Source organism: Tachypleus tridentatus, chromosome 9 (genome assembly GCF_004210375.1).
Source record: "Tachypleus tridentatus isolate NWPU-2018 chromosome 9, ASM421037v1, whole genome shotgun sequence".
Lineage (NCBI taxonomy): Eukaryota > Metazoa > Arthropoda > Merostomata > Xiphosura > Limulidae > Tachypleus > Tachypleus tridentatus.
This window is the reverse complement of record NC_134833.1, coordinates 131991486-132011299: the sequence shown is the minus strand read 5'-3', so window position 1 is coordinate 132011299 and position 19814 is coordinate 131991486. Positions and strand designations below refer to the sequence as shown.

The following is a 19814-nucleotide window of genomic DNA, read 5'->3' as shown; positions in this document are numbered from 1 at the left end:
GTATTAATTATTTTATTTTGCAAGTTAATATTTCGTGACTGTTTAGTTGTTTTTTTTATATAAGAACATTAATAGCAGATAATTGTTGAAAGTTATGTTTGTAAGTTATTGATGTCGACGCTACAGAGATTTGTAGAATGCTTCAATGAGATAAAGAAAGCAGCAACCAGATGAAAGACCAGAGTGCAAGAAGACAGTCAAAAGTAAAGCTGAGCGAGTGTTTTAGTCAGAGAAAGGTTAAAAAATATAAACTATCACACAATTGAACAGCCTAAAGTTGGTATTAAGTTTTCTGACATTTTAGGAGAATTTATCTCATCACAAGGTGTTCTAAAGCAATTGCACATGCTTGTATAGACTTTGACAAAAAGCAGAAAATTATTTTGAAGTAGGCCTAAATATGAAAAAGCAAATGAGTATTAGAAGTTCAGGATATTCAACAACATTGTAGTGAATTATACACCAACACTGTTGTAATAGAAAAAAAAAGAGAGAGAGAGAGAAAATAAGTGAATTATACACTGATAGTGTTTAACAAAAAAATAATTTGACTTTTCAACTGAATTTTAAAGCAACTGAACTGACCAAAGTGGACTTGACAAGAATCAAACCTTACAGTAGTTAAGACACATGTGATATATATATAGTGATAAGAATTTTTTTTACATATATTTAACCTGTTTTGAAGATATAAACTAATTCTTAAACTCTCAAATGAGTTTAGCATGAACAAACAAATTAAACTGCCCAAAATGCTCCTTTTCAAATTTACTTAAGCCTAGATACAAATGGGTTCTGCACCATTACATCAACTAAGGCTTGCAAGTATTTTAAAAGAACTTAAAAATCATATGATTAATGTTATGGAATATAAAATAAATGGAGATACAAATCATGGTACTTTATAGCAACATAGCTATCACAGTGTTTCCAAGTTGTTAGAGAGTAAAAATACACTGTCAAAGATAGCATGGCCTACAAAACAAGAAGTGGTACATGGTGTTCAACAACAGATAATATGAAGGTCCAGAAAACCATAAAACGTGAACAGAGTTCTAAGCTATATACTAACAGTGCAATTTTCAGTCTGACCTGTATCATGAATAACCAGTTTCTGTAAATGCTGACCAAACTGACTTTGCTTGTCTTAATCAAACTAGCATTAAATTTTGTCTTAAAGTTGACAATTTTGGTATAGAATAGCAAGTAGCTAAATTTTTAATACATTCATTGCTTGAGAGAATTCCCTGTATGCCCTGTAAATTATGATTCAACTTAATCCAAGACTTATGATGTACTGTAACAAGTTTTTTCTGATGCCTAGCAGAAACCAAAACCTAAACTTCATTTTACACATACAAGACTTTTTTAGACTTATTTATTATTAACTAAAAAAAAACATTAATATACACATATATACATGATGTTAGAAAAATACATAGGTTTAAGAAGTCTTGATTAAATGAATGAAAACCCTATAACACAAGTGCTCTCCAAAGGTGAATGTCTTCTCTTAGGGGCAAAACTGAGAACACACACACACACACACACACATGCAATCCGAATTTCTATAAGATTTCACAACCAAGTAGACCCCTTTAAAAATCTTAAATCCGAACTATTTGCACAATAGAATGCACTCTCAAAAACCTTTACTATTAGCAGCATTAACATTCACCTCTCCCTTATTTTAGACTCACTGAGTAATACAACATACTTATTTTTGTGTTCATTATATAGACATTTATTGTTGTTTTATCATAAATTAAGTAATTTATGAATGAGAAAGGACTACTGTTAAGTTTATCTATACTTTTTTGGCTAATTTTGTCTTCTTTTAGATTGGGAACAGCTCCCCATCCTGCAAAATAAACTAATAGTCCAATTCGAAAAAGGAGACATTTCACATGTTTTAAAGTATAACTCATACTTTTTAAGACACTAAACATTTCCAAATAGTTTTCTAGTACAATTAAATGAAGCTTCTACACAATTTCACATTTTAGACAAAAATCATTTACCGAATAAAAATATCTTGCTGTGCAAGGAGGGTTAGGTTTTAAGTATTCCATAACTAATTCACTTATAATATCAAACATTTTACAGTAAAAAAATGTAGCTGGATTTTTATGGAAGAAATAAATTAAGAAATGTTAATTGGAGAAAACAAGTTCAGTTTAGAAAAGTAAAAAGTATTACTGTGTTCGAAACTACATTTTTTTACCATTTCCTTCTTAACATAGTAAGCATATTGCCATACTGAAACTTCAATGTTCTGTAACAGGAAAATATGAAAAATTTAAAAACAAACTGTAATGTCACACTTACACTTTGCGATTTGCTATATATTAAAAACAATTGCATTACCTGATGCATTTAGCACTAGATGGTATAGCCTTTACGGCTACAACATCACACAAAACTTGAAAGAATGCCCAGTGGAGGTCTAGCCATTCCTCTTCACTGTCTAGCATGTAAAGACTGTCAAGATCATTACGGCCTTGAGCAATTAGAGTCAGATCATAAGAATTCATGGCAACAATGTCTACTAGATCTGCAATTCGAGCAACTACGTTCTGAACAGGTTTCATATAGACTGCTGCCAACTCTTGTTTGAATGTATCTAAGAAAAATTGTTTAAATATTGTTGGTTCCATTACTTTATGTATGAACAGATCACAATCCTTTAAATAGACATAAAACTCATAAACAGAAAAATACAAAGCGACTGAAAGACAGTGTCTTAGTTTTCCTGAAATCAATATTTATGTTTCATAATGTTTACTTTCCTTTCATTCTTTTTCTCAAACATTAAACATAGATAAAATCACTGAAAATGTTTCATAATGGTTCTTTTTCTTAAACTTACACATAATCACCACTAAAGTTTCTAAATCATTCTTTTCATTTTATTCCTTGCAATATTATTTCTAATGCTTTGACGAAATTATTGCTTTTATTTGCCTTCAAATCAAAACATTATATTTATTGGCAAAATACATTACGATTTAACATGGTGGCTCCCAAACAACCCACTGGTGGATCACTATTTATTTTCTTTTTAAAGGGCCACTTATTGGCTGGAACACAATGGCTACATATACACTCTTTCTGAAAAACGTAATAGTAAAATGACCATTGGGACCCTGGAAAGTATCAGCAAAACAGGCTTGGGAGACAACGTGTTAACATGTTCTTTGGACTTATTATTGACCTGAATGGTTGTGCAGTGTGGGTTTAAGCACAAGTATACCTAGCCAGTCAGGCAATGTTTGCCACTGAGCAACATCTGTATGTGCAAGAAAAGTCCCTATAAGTTAGAAAAGCAGGAAAAAAGCATCTTCCTACTCTTAAACAATCCACAGAGCTCAAGGTGGCAACAGAAAGTAGACTGTGGTATGTTAAGCAGAAAACAACTAGATGATGAAATGAACTTGAAATACAGGTCTGAGAAATGGTCTACATGCCAGAATAACCATATCCTTCAAAAGAATGATAAAAATTGGCAGCAAGGGACATAGTAAAGTAACAATTTTGACAAGAGGAGATTTGTAACAGACAAATCCAACCCATATGAATAATAGGATAAATATCATAGTAAAAAGAATTCCAACAAATAAATAAATAGGAACCGTGGAAAAAGTCAGTACAAACCACATTACAGCAGGAAGCCCAGATGGGACATGAGGAAAAACAGATCAGAATGATGATAAAAGCAATAAATGGAAGAGTGGGAAATGGTAGTGAAGGCATAATTACCCTCATGTGCAACCAATGTTTGGGGCAGAAAAGACCAATCCAGTAAAGGATGGCATCAAGAGAGAATAAATCTGAACATCAACATCCATGTGCCAAGGGGGAAGAAAAAAGTATTAAAGGATAGATTACATGTAAAGAAGTGATATAAAGAGCTAATGGCAGAAGTATAAGGAGGTCAACAACTAGGGAAAACAGTAGGTCATGACAGAAGGCAAAAGCAGAAGAAGCACACAGTAAGTTGAAAAATGAAGACACTGCCAACTCTTGTGAAATGAAAAATGCCTGACCAGTAATGGTGGATACTAGAAGCCAAAGGCCCTTGTCAAATAGTCAAGTAAAGAAGGCACATGCAGGAGAGCAAGACAAGATACAGGAAACTCATGATGAGAATAACAATGGCAGTAACATACTACTAATGCCGGTAAAGTGGCTGGAGAAAAGATGAACAGTATGGAAAATCAAGAAAGCAACCATCGGTAAAGTATGGGCCATACTGCAAGAGGCTGGACAAGAGTCAGAGCACTGGAATGGAAGGATATAGCACATCTTGGAGAGGTTATCTGAGGAGGGTGGACAAAGAGGGGAAAAGGTGGTGTCAATAAGAGCAGATTAAGAAAAGAAAGGGGATACCAAAGCTGTCAGTGAATGAACAAGCAGCTAACCTAGGAGACCCATATAGCAGGTACTGGTAAAGGAGAGGAAGGAGGAGGACAAGACACAAGAACAGGTTGTTTTTAGGAAGAGGTTGAGGACAAAGTAAGGTTAGCATAACAATTTGGGTGAGGAAAAAGTGATGTTGGGAAAACAGTAACAAAGTACTAGGATCCAAATCTCACATAGGTCTGCATTTCCTTTGATAAGCCATAGCATTGACTTCCATGTTATGGGGAGGTCAAGACAATGATCCCTGAAAGAATTGGTCCAAAAAACAATTGGAACGAACACCAATATCCGCAAGATACTGATTTGAAGGTGTTGCACATAAAAGGAAATGAAGGACAAAAGCAAAACATAGCATGCTTAGTTCAGTAATTACAGGAAAGGAAGAGGAAGCCTAGGTACTTCTACAGGAGCTAAACATGACTATGCAGGATAGGAAAGAGGAGGAAACAGTCTGTCAAAATCTTCATACTCTTGTTTAGGTATTACTGAACAAGGTATGAGAAGATAATTCTCAGGCAAATCAAAAACTTGCATAAAGGTGACAAACTCCTGGAAAATTAAGATTAACATCTCAGCCAAGATTGACAAACTCCTGGAAAATTAAGATTAACATCTCAGCCAAGATTTGTGGACCAAAAGCCACTGTAGTCAAAGCACAATTAACTAGTAGTAGTTGTAATGGAAAACTCAGAAATCATTTTAACTGAGGATGGAAGAAAAAAAAGTTCAAACAAGAAACTCCAAAGAATTATGTACTGCAGTAAAAGACACAATGCTAACAGGCACCAACTAGAATTTCAGAACATGTGTAACAAACAAGGAACTGATTGAAAATCCTATAAAGCAAAAAACAAATTGTAACACCATGAATGTCAGTTGAGAAGATGGGTTATGCTGTACAGAGGAAGTCAGTTAGGTTGAGTTATGTTGCATTCCTATTGGTGGAAAATTGTTACAAACTCAGTTGCATGCTATGACACAGCTGCCTCTTGTGAAAACATGCAAGGGTAAGTGGGAGTATTAAGGCTAGTGATGAGAGAACATTCACTCATATAGAGGGCAGTACATGTTGCAAAAACACTATTCTGTGAGTGAAGGTAAAATATTGTACTAAAAACTATACATTATTAATATGTTAATCAGACCCAGAATCTCACTAAAAATGTCTAATCAAAAAGTCATATTCTAAGTAAATTCTGAATTTCTATTTAGTCTTGCCTGATGGAGGCTAGAGCAAAAAAACTGACATTTTGTTTTAAATTAACATAATGGATTAAAATCCATTTCCCTTCTCTAAATTATCTTAAAAATATAACATCCATATATACCAATATTTTTCATACGTTCATTGTATATACCTGGTCTGGTTTCAAAAACACGTGTCAAAAGTTACCATCAAGTCTTTTAAAAACTTCCCTAATCTGGATAAAATGCCACAAAGAAACCCATATTATCTTACCAGTTTTATATAACAATCTTTCTTTTATTTAAGTTAGTGCTAGAATTACCATTTTTTATGATGGGTATAAGGACATTATGAATAATTTTCTGTAATTGATGAAGATACTTCCTCTCAGATGCAGCAAACTCATGTAAAACAGTAATTTCACCAACTCCTTGTTCGTCTACTATACAACCAGAATATGGTCCCCCAGCAAATACGCTAGTCACCAGACCAGTCTGGAAAACATGAGAATACATACAGTATTTTGAGAAGTCTTTTATTCACAAAGTGATCTTATATTTAAAGCAGGAACTTCAAAACATTTACAATACTCATGTTACTCATTATTGCTTATGAATTAGAGTCAATAAGCTGTTTAAGATACTAAAAATAAAATGTGAATCTCAATGTATCATTTGAAACTGGTAAAACTCAATGACAAACAATAAACATAACACAATATGTCATGCAAGTAGATATCTATCACATGAGAACAAACATGAAAGAACTATTAGTTTCATAAAAAATAATTAACAAACATCAAAACCAAACCACTGACCCCATCAAATGAATCATTAACTAAAATATACACAAAAGAAAAAGACAAAATATGCATTTGCTTCAAAAAAAGGCTTTTTTTTTTGGTGGGTTTGATTTTTTTGTTTTTCTTATTAGTTTAGCACCCCATTTTGTTTGCTTGGTTCCATATGTCTTGATGTTTTCTTACTGTACAATTCAATTCATATATTTGATTCACCCATTATTAAACAAGAAATTATTTAGCTGTTGAATACTCAGGCAATTCCCATTACAAAGCATCAGCTTTAATTAACTGAAAGTTCTAAGTGTCTTCAGCAAGACATTTAATTCACTAATGAAAAAAAGAAACAATGAGATAAGTATAAATTTAAAATTTAAGGAAATTTTACTAATATCCCACCTTACAGAAGCTATGCAGTTTAACTTTTAACTTTAGTAAAGTATTCTAATTACATTTGCACAACACATTAAATACATAAGGCAGCTGACAAAAGCCACCACTAAAAAGTAGATGTGTTTTGTTAAATATATTAAGTTTCACAACTTAATAATGCTGAAACTTTCAAAAACATTAAACTTGGAAAATATTCTAGATATTAAACAAATCTCCACATTACCAGAGTGTAACATTAGTCATACTTTTTTAATAGTAAATTTCTTTGGCCTAACTGCAATTTCATATGAGAGTTAAAATTTTACTTTGATTTTTATAATATCACCATAAAGTTTGTCAAGGTTATAGCTGTAATGCTCTGTAAGTTACCACTGCAAATGTTACCAAGAATTTGGTCATAAAAAGCATTAAAAAATATTAAAAGTTTTTGAAATAAAATAAAATAAAAATGTGTTACAATAAAAATCACTGTGCTTCATCACTGTTTTCCTAGCTTCATCAGAACATAAAATGGCATACCAAATATAAAAAAACATGGAAACAAAAGTAACAAAGAAAAATATTAGCTATAATTTAAATATATTAAAAAGAAATGAGAGCAGCTCTAGGATGCTTGTATGATTTCTCATTTTCATTCATTTAACTTTATCCACTATAAACATTTTTATTATTAAATATTGCATTTTTGTGCTGTTTAATATTTCAATCAGATATGAAAAGAATTTGCTAAAAATATTACACTAGTTTTAATAAATCTAACTTCAGAGAATAACTACACACAACCTTAATCTGTGCTTTTTCACATCATTAAAAGTCTGTATAAATAGTAGTAAACAGGTGAACCTGGTTCCTCAACAGTTACCTATAATATAGGGCAGGACAATCATAGAAACTTTTTGTGGTTTGGCTGTTATTCATAATTAAGACTACTTATTAACTGTAGAACTTTAGCAGTTTTTCAGTTTGTTTGTTTGCTGTAAAGCATAAAGTTACACAATGGGCTGTCTGTACTCTGTACACAACAAGTACCAAAAACTTAACTTCCAGCATTACAAGCTCAATGACTTACTGCCGAGCTACTGCATAGTATTTCAAGCAGAAATTGTTATATAACATTTTGTGTTGCATAGAAAGGTTGAAATACACATTTTATAATAAACTCTTAACATTTTTTACAATATTTACATAAATTCCTGTTTTTATAATTCTGTTGTTTGACATTTATTAGTGTAAAGTAATCAGACTATATGCACCAAACAACCAGTAAAAATGTAAAAGTACTCTTTTATCAACAAATCCTTTAATATAAAACCATATTTGAGTGACATGATTGGGTATATTCTACATGGGAATGACTGTCACCTTATAATGCCCCTACAGCTGAAAGGGTGAGCATGTTTGGTGCAATGGGATTCGAACCCACAACCCTCAGATTACAAGTCAAATGCCTTAACCCACCTGACCATGCTGGACAATTGTATAAATAATTAGAGTTAAAATGAAACAATATCCAAAATTCAGAAAAAAAGAGTTAAATGAAATTAAAAAGCCCAATGCCTCATAAAAAGTTAAAAACACAAGCAATGTGGACAAGTGTCACCATCACCAATGACACTGTCCAACATCAGGGGTCAACCAGTAGAAAAAATGTCTAAAACAGTGCCGGCACTTGTGGTCATAATGATGGCACAAAATTAAAATGTGGGCAACTGTGACTTCAATGTCACAAAGGCCACACATTGGTGGATCAGTCCCATATAAAAGTAAATGATGAATTAAAAATCTGTGACCAATGCTTAGCCTTGTTAGGACAACTTACTGCCTTTGATCTTTATAGAAACAAGACAACAGAACAACAGAAAGTTTGATCTGGAAAAGCTTGTTACAGTGTTGCTCATTCCTAATCAGCTGCCAACTTGCACAAAGCTAAGCCTTCAGCACAAAAACATAGTCCATATACAGGATAGGCAAGGCTTTGATGGCACCAGAGTAGACACATTTAACTGTGGTGTCTGCAAAAACATTCCCACAGATGATGACATGGCTAGGTATCCAGAAAAACTGGATAGAATAGAAGTTAAAGAAAAATGTACCAGCTGTTTTTGAATATCGTTAAGAACAAGGTAAGAACTAATGCTAAGCAATTCCAGGGCCAGTAGCAAGCTAAGAGAGCTAGTATAAATAAGATAATCAGTGTACTGCATAGATTCTACTTAATCCAGGGCAATAAAAATGGCATACAACTCAGTAGTGAACACAAACTGTAGAGGGGATCTTGTGAGCAACCACCGAGTCGCAACAAACCATGGCAGATCCCACAGTCACCTGATTTTGAACCATCCATATAAAGTGGAACAGAAGAATTCCACTGGAATTCAGTGTATAAACTCTGTACTGGAGAAATGTTCAATGCCCTCATACACTTGACACATAGCTGCTTGATGTGATGAATGAAAGTTAGCTTATGGTCAAAGATAAGCCCCAAGAACTTTGCCTCAGGGGCCAGGGGAAGAGCATCACCAAGACAGAGCTCAGGATTAGGATGCATACCCTGTTGGTAGCAGATGTGCATGCAAACAGTTTTGGAAAAAGAAAATGTAAAATAATTTCTCATGGTTTAATTCAAGAAGCAACTGAAGGTAGTCTGAAGCAGCAGCTCAAGAAACATCATGTTTAACAACCATCACAAGATGTCAAAGAACCAGTTTGCAAAAGTGGGAGAAAGTTGTGTGGTGATAGTATTGATCTTGATACTCAAGAGTGTGGAATTTGCCTGTCTAGTAAAAAGTTTTGGATGAAAATGGGTAAATGGTCACATACCCCACAGGCAAAATGCTGTACCTTCACGTACTATTGTAAGTCTTCTCAAGGTCAAAGAACATGGAAATAAGATGTTCCCTCTTGAGGAAGGCTTCCCTGATCAGTGTTTCAAGTCAAATTGGGTGGTCCATGGTAGAGTGCTATTGATAACACCCACAATGGGTGGACAAGAGGAGGTTATGTGATTCTAGAAACTAAACAAGACAAGCATTAAACACTCTCTCAAAAACTGTAAAGAGACAACCAGTTAAAGCAAATGGATAATAGTTGGAAGGAATTGTAGAACCTTTCCCAAGCTTATAGAAAGGGAAGACAATAGCTTGGCACAAAGTATCAGGAAAAACATTCTCCTGCCAGATCCAGTTAAACGCAGCCAGAAGAATAGCAAGAGAGGCAGTAGAAAGATGGTGCAGCATGTCATAGTGAACATTATCAGGTCCAACTGATGTACTGCCAGACCAATGAAGAGTAAATTTGAATTCCAACAGTGTAAAGGGGCAATTATAGTCACAGAGATAATTTGTCCAAAAGAAAAAAGGCAATCACTTTCTTTGACATTTTATGGTAAAAAGGTGGGGAAGAAACAGAAGTACTAGATGTACAAGAAATGTTCTCATCAAGAGTATCTGCAATACTCTGGACATCAGCAACTTCCCAGCTATTGAAGAGCAAGATAAAAGGGGATGGGAAGTATTCTTTCCCATTGACCTTCTAAATTTGATCCATAAGATTTTGGAACTGGTAGTGAAAGAAATGCTAGTTGTAAACTTAATCCAAGATTACTTTTGTCTTTGATGCTGAAAAACAATGTGGTTCAAAAGAGTGAAATACCTACAAGAGGTACCCTAGGCTTATTTTTGAAACTCCCAATGCCTATTGGCAGGCAGAACTTTACCAGGAACAAAGATACCATGGAAGATGTGTTGCAATTTTAGGACTAGAATGATCAGCTGCCTGGACAATACAGTCACTGCTATCACAGTCATCTATTGATAGCAGGATGAAGTTCTGAGACAGTGGTGAAAACTTGCCAGTGGTCTTGGCCTAACTTCTACAGAAGAATGCACGGCAGATGGCATTGACCACAACAAATTGAAATGACAGGAAAATGACTGCTATCCCCTGGGCCACTGTCAACCCTCCTAAAATGGTTGGTTGGTTTGGTGTTTTATGGTGCAAAGCAACTAGGCTATCTGCACCAAAACATCCAGTAAAAAGTTAAAATTCAAACAGAAATTAAGGTAAAACAAAACAAAGTTTAATTTTTGAATTAAAAACATAACTAGCATAAATTCAATTTTTACATCTAGTTTACAGAAGTAAGAGAAAAACTAATGTAATACATGTTGTAAAGGACTTTTGGTAGCATAATTGTAATTATCATAACTCACCAGGATGACTAACAGGGAAGTTCAAAAATCAGCTTTAGTCATCTCAAGTTGGCCATTCCAATCCTGGTTTCAAGTTATTTGACATCATGACCATTTTCAGAAAGTAAAGTAATACAAGTTTTAAAAGACTTCTAACAAAATTTTAATTATTATAATTCATCAGGATGACTAACGGGTAGTTCAAACAGTAGTGTTAGTCACCTGAAGTTGGCCTTTCCAGTCCTACACACCTAGAAAAGCTACACAAATGTGGAGGGGAGCAGATAGAGAGTTCAATGACAGTAAAAGATTGACTAGGTGCATGAAAATAAGTATAAGAACTAGCACTGAAGAAAGAAAGGTTGTGATCTGAGATCATACACCCTACAAAATGACCCTTCCCCAACAATATTAGCACCACCCCAGAGGACTGTGTCCATTAAAGTCTCCCAGAATTACAAAGGATGATAGTAATTAATAAAGACATTATCAAGTTTGACTGATCATAAGTCTCTCCAGGATACAGGATGAGAAAGCAATGATATTGCAACCCCAGGAAACACAGATTGTAATAGCATCCAAGGTTGTATCAAGCTGCAAAGACAGCATGTGCACATGCTGATCAACCAGCAGTGCCACCCCTCAATTCACTCATCCATCACATAGCCTATCATTCTGGTATAAATAAAACTGCCAAAAGATGATTGTATCAGCAGGTTTAAGAAATGTTTCATGTAAGGGATGACAAATAGGATGATAGGAAACAATCAAGGCCCTAATATCATCCAGATTAGAATGGAAACCTTAATAGTTCCACTGTGTGAAAGTGGTCGTTTTTATTTAGGTGGAAGAGAACTGGATGGAGAACCCTTTTGTTTATGACCATGCCATTTGTCTTCATTAAAGGTCCGTGAACCTCCATAGATTCTGCCCTAGGTCAAGTGGGCAGGTCTCCATCAGTAGACAGAGATTCCAGCAACAAAGGGCATGAATGAATAATTGTTCTACATCTCGGTACTACAGAAGGTGGACTTCAGCAGATGCCAGAAGACTGGGCCAAAACAAGTGGACCTAAGCAGTCACTGGAAGGAATGATATAGACAGAGACTTATCCACAGAAGACAAAAGACTCCTCATATTACTTGAGAAGGACTCTGTTGAAAGCACAAAAAGATCTGTTTACATTTGCACAGTAGCAGTGGAACATAGTACAGCAATCAGTATATGTCCACGATGGTATTGGGGATAATAACTTCCAAGCCTCAGAGTACAAAATCTTTTTAACCATTTTCAAATGCTGTACCTCTTCCTCCTCCACCCACCAAGAGCAGGAATGAAAGTAAGAATGGCAAGAGCCACTACAATTAACACAGTGAGAGTCCAGTTCACACTTGAAGGTGTCATTGCTTTTGCCATCACAATGAGCACATGTCAAAGAATGACAACATGATGCCTTGGAATGACAAACTGCTTACACTGAAAACATGTGAGAAGGTTGGGAATATACAGCCTTACTTAACAGTTTAAATAACCAGCCATGACAGCAGCTGGTTGATGTGGTGATGTAAACATTAAAATTAAAACACTGATATGCGGCACATTCCATCTTTGTGAGTGGAGACATGCCTCACTGCAGAAACTCTTTAGTGAAGAAACCAATGAGGATCTCTGACTCGGGAATGTTCTTCACACTGAAAGTAGCATGGGGAGCAACTCAATGGGTATATCCCCAATAAACTTTAGATTCCAGAGGAGTTCTCTGTGTCCCAAGAACATAGCTTCTGACTGACATAGGAGAGCCAAGACTCTCTAATCCCTTCTGAATAAAAAGGGAGACATTTGTGCTAATAGTTTCTCTGACAAAGAAAATGGTATGAGAAAATGAGGTACAGGTGTAGAAGTTGAAGACTACTATCCAGAATATTGGAGATGTGGTCATTCACCTATGATCCATTTTTATATTATTTTTATTAGGATTTGAAAGATCCATAATGAAAGGAAGAGAGATTCAGTGCCCACTGACCACACCTACTATAAAGTCCTACCAGAGGATGTACAACAATATCAAATAAGTAGAAAAGACAGAACCTTCTCTGGAAGGTCCCTTCACCATATATAGGCATCCACACCGGGGCACGTTTTTTATCTCACACTTATATATGTACCTATTTCCATTTTTGGTTTTAGCTTGTTATTCAACTATTCATTTAGGTTTGTTTTAATTTCATTTCTCTGTTACTATCATGATTAACTTAGCACAACCAATAAAACAACTTCTCTCTATCTGAGTAAACCATATCATCATTGTAAATTTCTTTTCCTTTATTCTTGATTTGTGTATGAACAAAATTTGAAATTTATATCATTAGATGTACAGCTTAACTTTCACTGTAAAGGTTTATTTTTGAAAAATGTGAGCAAAAAGTACTTATTCACCGGAAACAAATTTCATAAATATGTCTAATAAATTATTACTAGAAACTTAAAGTAACATATAAACTTTCCTTAACGCCACACATTTTAGTACATTTATGTGCAGCATTCAAGTTTAAGCTTAAAGCATGTTTTAAAAAAAAAATGTGCACACACCACACACACACAAAAGCAAACAAAATAAGTTGAAGCAAAAGTATTATAATCTCATAGATAACAAATGGTACTTGATATTCACTTGTATCTGTTTAACTTAAGTACCTTATACTTAGGGTATTTCATATGTCTATTGACTAAACACTTGAACATTGGTCTCACCAAAAACCAAGTGGACTGTGTGTTTTTATCCGATTATTTTCAGCGTGTATGTGTGTGGGTGTGAATAATTTAATAATCAGAACCAAACAAATATAAAATATGTATGATATTTAATTTAAAAAAAATAATAATTTAATACTTAAGTAAGATATACACTAGATATAAATAAATAAGATCTTCATAATACAAGTTAAAATTTGTTATAAGGAAAAAGACAGGTTAAAAATTGATTGGTAACTCTCCAACTGCCACTCGCTGAAAGAATATGAAAGAAATGAACATATAACTATTTTCAGTGTTATATATGCCAATACTCAAGAAAAATACAGAGTATACTGAAAATCATTAAAACACCACTCTTCACAGAAATACAAACATTGCTGATTTATCACTATTTGTGCTATTTCTAAGAGTATATTAATGAACAAAACAACAACAGCTTTACGTTAATGCACGTGAACAAAAATTATCAATATTTCTGTATACAGTCTGTTTAACATACCAGGGAAATGTAAAAAAATTTTCATTAATTGCAATAAGATATTTTAAAGAACACCAACCTTTCTCAGGACTGATATATGACTCGGTTTCCCTTTTGAACAAGAGCAATCTTCACCGTCTTCTCTTCTGAACGTAACAACAGAACTGTTAGTGACAACTGCAAGCACTGACGTTACCTACTATATTTAAAGCCAAAAAAGTTAAATCTTTTGAAGATAAAAAACAAAATTTCTTCTTCACATGATGTGGTACATTGTAGCACAGAGCTTGATAAAGCAATGTGTGTAACTCCTAATGTCAGAAAAAATTTTACGAACTGCTAAAAGATAAAGAAAATGGATAGAGGTGGCTTTAACCTGTTCAGTGCCGTAGACGAGATAACTCGTCCAAGCCGATCGGTAACACAGTGCCACGGACAAGTTAATTCGTTCTCAATAATACCTAACTTCAAAGCGAGATGTCAGCACCATACATGCATTTGACCTACTTACAAATTGTTTCACTTTCGATCCAAAATGGCATCACAAAAAAGTTACAAAATGAAGAAGCATTAGAGTTGTATTGTAGCAGCTGAAATATTTGGCAGTCAACAGGTTAATGAGCTATCAAAAATACAGTGATATAAGACGAAATGAAACTACAGAATTCACTGCTCCTACACACTAGTAATGTAACATATTACAACATACACAGCATAATGTTTTGTATCAATACAATATGTCAGTACAACAAAGTGGCCATAGTGCATTTCAACAGAATATAGCACATTAATGTGCTTTAGTAAGGCCTATAATGCTATAATTTAAGTTGACAGAATTTTACAAATGAATAAATATAGTTAAATCTCAAATTTCAGCAATGTTAATAAATATAGTAAATAAATGCAGCAAAAGACATGTACATCTGACAGTAAACTAAAACAAAAAGGGATGAACTGCTCTCTTGCTTATATTTTAGTGGGATCATGAAATGACATCAAAGTAGTCTTCTTTATTGACAAGTTAAATATGTAAAGTGAGAGTAAGCCTGTTACAAATACAGACTAATTACAGTATTGATTGATTGATTGATTGATTTAGTGTTTTATGGCACAAAGCAGCTAGGCTATCTGTGCCAAACGTCCAGTAGAAAGGTAAAAATAAATTAAATGTAAAATACATAAAAGGAAATGAAGGTAAAACAAAACATCATTGAAAAACAGAAAAAGTATAAAACCAATGTTGACACCTAGTCTACAATGTTAAGAGAGAAAGCAGAGTAAGAGAAGTTGTAAAGGACTTTCTCTAGCAAAATGGTAATGATCATAACCCACCAGGAAGACTAACAGGTAAGTACAAGAACCACCGTCAGTCACCTGAAGTTGGCCTTTCCAGTCCTGGTTCCGGGTTATGTTGTCATAACAGCCATTATTAAAAGGTAAAATAAGAAAAGTGTTAAAAGACATAAAGCAAAATCGTAATAAAAATTAGCCAAATGTCCTGTAAAAAGGTAAAAATAAAGTAAATGTAGTAAAATTCGTAAAAGGAAACAAAGGTATAAACAAAACATAAAATGGCGTAAAACCAATGGCGACATCCAATCTACAGAGTTATAAAGGACTTCCTGTAACAGAATGGTAATGATCATAACCCACCAGGAAGACTAATAGGTAAGTACAAGAACAACCATCAGTCACCTGAAGTTGGTCTTTCCAGTCCTGGTTCCAGGTTATATGTCATAATGGCCAGTACTAAAATGTAAAGTAATAAAAGTGTTAAATGACATGCAGCAAAAGTGTAATAACAACTCACCAGGACGACTAACAGGTAGTTCAAACGGATAGTTCAAACAGCAGCGTTAGTCACCTGAAGTTGGCCTTTCCAGACCTGGTGTCGAGTTATTTAATGTTCTGGCCATTTTACAATGTCAAATTGAACTAGAGAGATTGAGACTAATTGAGCGCTCTTGTGCATTTGACCCGTAGCTGCTTCAAGCTTACGGTCAGAGATAAGCCTCAAGAATGTGGTCTCAGGGACCACTGGCAGCAAAACTTCACCGATACGGAGTTCAGGATCAGGGTGGATACCCCGTTGGCAGCAAAAGTGCATGCAAACAGTTTTAGAGAGAGAAAAATTAAAGCCATTTGCCATAGTCCACTTCATAACACGATTGAGGGCAGTTTGTAGTTGCCGCTCAATATATCTCATGTTCGACAACTGACATAAGATGTGAAAGTCATCAACATAGAGCCCGTTTGCAACAGTGAGAGGGAGTTCTTCAGTGATGGCATTTATCTTTATACTGAAAAGTGTGACACTCAAAACACAGCCCTGATGGACCCCAAGTTTCTGTATAAAAGAATGGGAAAGTGTCAAACCCACACGAACTTGGAATCTCCTGTCCATTAAAAAATTTTTAATAAACACAGATAAATGGCCATGTAACCCATATATATGGAGGTCTCACAAAATGCCATACCTACATGTTGTGTCATAAGCCTTCTCAATGTCAAAGAATATTGAAACAAGATGTTGGCGTTTGAGAAAGGCTTCTCTGATTGATGTTTCAAGTCAAATTAGGTGGTCCGTGGTGGAATGCTGTCATTGGAACCCACACTGGGTGGGCAAGAGGAGATTGTTTGATTCAAGGAACCAAACAAGACGAGCATTAACCATCCTCTCTAAGGTCTTACAGAGACAGCTCGTCAAAGCAATTGGACGGTAGTGTGAAGGAATCTTGGGATCTTTCCCAGGTTTAGAGAAAGGTAAAATAATAGCCTGGGGCCAGGCATCAGGAAAAACATTCTCCTGCCAGATCCGGTTAAAAACAATTAGAAGAATATCAAGAGAAGCAGTAGATAGATAGCGCAGCATGTCATAGTGTACATCATCAGGTCCAACAGATGTACTGGCAGACCGATGAAGAGCCATTTTCAGTTTCACCAGTGTAAAGGGACAATTATAGTCAAAAAGACAGTCAGTTCGAAAGGAAAGAGGTGAATGCTCTGCCTGAGTCTTGATGGCCAAAACGCTTTCACCGAGAGTATCGGCGATGCTCTGGACATCAGCTACCTCTTGGCCATCAGAGAGCAAGATGGAGAGGGGGACAGAAGTGTAGTGTCCACTGACCTTTCGAATCCTGTCCCATATGACCTTGGAACTGGTGGTAGAAGATATGCTAGTTGTGAACTTAATCCAAGATTCCTTCTGGCTTTGACGTCTTACCCAACTAGCATGTGCACGGGCCCGTTGGAAAGCGATGCAGTTCGAAAGTGTGGGATATATACGGAAAGTATCCCAGGCCCGTTTTTGAGCCTTCCGTGCTAAGTGGCAAGCAGGATTCCACCACGGACGAGGATATCGTGGAAAACTGGTTGAGGTTTTAGGAATACACCAAGCAGCTGCTTGTATAATACAGCCAGTTACTGCTGCCACACAGTCGTCTACTGATGGCTGATTCACGATGGCAGGATCAAGTTCTGTGAGAGCAGTGAAAGTGGACTAGTCTGCCTGGTCCAGCTTCCACCAGGGCATGCGGGTAGGGTGGCATCAACCATGGCCAGTCTCTCTCAAAAGTATCGGAAAATGATTACTGCCTAGTGGATTATTGTCAACCCTCCACGAAAAATGGAAAAATAATGAAGGGAGCAAACCGAGAGATCAATAGCAGTAAAGGACTGACTAGGTGCGTGAAAATTAGTGAAAGAACCAGTATTGAAAAAAAAAAGATTGTGATCAGAGAGCATATGCTCTACAGAATGACCCCTCCTATCAATAACAGCACTTCCCCAGAGGGGATGATGTCCATTAAAGTCCCCCAGGATTAGAAATGGAGACGGCAACTGTTCAACGAGAGCATCAAGGTCTGATTGATCATATGTCTCTCCAGGGGACAGGTAGAAAGAACAAAAAGTAATGGTATGACCCAAGGAGACATGGATGGCTATGGCCTCCAAGGGTGTGTTGAGTCACAAAGACAGGGTGGGCACATGCTGATCAACCAATAGTGCCACCCCTCCATGTACTCGTCCATCACACAGCCTGTCATTTCTGTACAGAGAAAACTGCCGAATTGTGACTGTATCAACAGGATTTAGAAATGTTTCTTGTAAGGAAAGACAAACAGGATGGTAGGAAGCAATCAGTGTTTTGATATCATCCAGATTAGAGCGTAAACCTCGACAGTTCCATTGTATCAAGGTGACCATTTTTAATGACGGTTAGGCAAAGTGGCTGGAGAACCCTTCTGTTTACAACCACGTCTTTTTTTTTTTTACTGTCCTTATTCGGTGGAGGTCTATCGACCTCCATGGATCCTGCCCTGGGTCGATTGGGCAGGTCTTTGTTGGAAGGGGATTCCAGTGACTGAGGACATGAACGAATGATTGTTTTGCATTGTGGGGTTGGAGAAAAGGATGTATAAGAAGAAATGCCTGTATTTGAAACTGAAGAATGTGGATCTTGAGGTTTGTTGGACTGTATGGGAGGAACAGAGATGGGTGTAGAAGTCGATTCATCAACCTTTTTAACCATGGAGGTCAAAAGGCTTTTCATTTGTTTTGAAAATGATTCTCTTGGAGGTACAGAGAGATCTGTCTGCACTCCCACTGTAGTTGTGGAACGAAGTGCAGCAGCATATGTCCAAGATGGAGTGGCGGACAGCAATTTCCGAGCCTCAGGATAACTAATGTTATGGGTCGTTTTCAAACGCTGCACCTCTTTTTCCTCCAACCATTTTGGGCAAGAACGAAAGTAGGAAGGGTGGGAACCATTGCAGTTGGCACAATGTGGGTCCATGTGACACTCATAGGCATCGTGGTACTTGCCCCCACAACGAGCACATGTCAGGGAACCACGACAGGACGTCTTTGAGTGGCCAACCTCTGACATTGGAAACATTGAAGAGGGTTTGGAATGTACAGCCATACCCTGCAAATTAGATAACCTGCCTTGATGGTGACAGGTGCACATGGTGATGTAAATGTCAAAACGAGGATATCTGTCGACAGTGTAATTCCATCTTTGAGACTGCAGAAACTCCTTGAGTGGAGAGACCAGTGAGAATCTCTGACTCGGGAACGTTCTTCAAGTCCCTCTCAACAATAACTTCTCGTGATGAATTCAAGGTAGCATGAGGCGTAACCTCAATAGGTTACATCCCCAATTGCCTTTGAATTCAAGAGGAGTTCACTGTGTTGGGATGTGGATGTTTCAACCAATATATCTCCAGATCGAAGCTTCTTTACTGACTTTGGAGAGCCAGCAAGTCCCTCTAGTCCCTTCTGAATAAAAAGGGGGACATTTGCCCCAAAGGTTTTTCTGAAAGAGAGAGTAATATAAGAAAATGGGGTACAGGTGTTACAGATGTTGAAGATTGCTGCTCAGAGTCTTCAAGATGTGGTCGTTTACATATTGACTGTTTTTTCACTATTTTATTTAAATTTTTTGTTGGAGGATCCATAGAAAATTTTCAGTACCCACTGACCCCACCCACCATGGAGCCCTATGAGGGGATGCACTACAATGTCATGCAAGGACACTGTAGCAATGCCAGGGTTTCATGATCACTATACCCAAACACCAGCATCAAACAC

At 36.1% G+C, this 19814-nt stretch overlaps 1 protein-coding gene across 2 annotated transcripts in view; it reads right to left on the bottom strand.

Annotated features, from left to right (window-relative positions):
• Als2 (Amyotrophic lateral sclerosis 2) overlaps positions 1–19814 on the bottom strand; it is an 86274-nt gene that overhangs the window by 49734 nt on the left and 16726 nt on the right. For both annotated transcript variants that reach the window (XM_076457327.1, XM_076457328.1), the window contains exons 5-7: positions 14302–14368; positions 5931–6102; positions 2368–2623 (exon numbers count right to left, since the gene is read on the bottom strand). In XM_076457327.1, coding sequence (XP_076313442.1) covers positions 2368–2623; positions 5931–6102; positions 14302–14368 — 495 coding nt within the window. The remainder of the gene's footprint in view (positions 1–2367; positions 2624–5930; positions 6103–14301; positions 14369–19814) is intronic.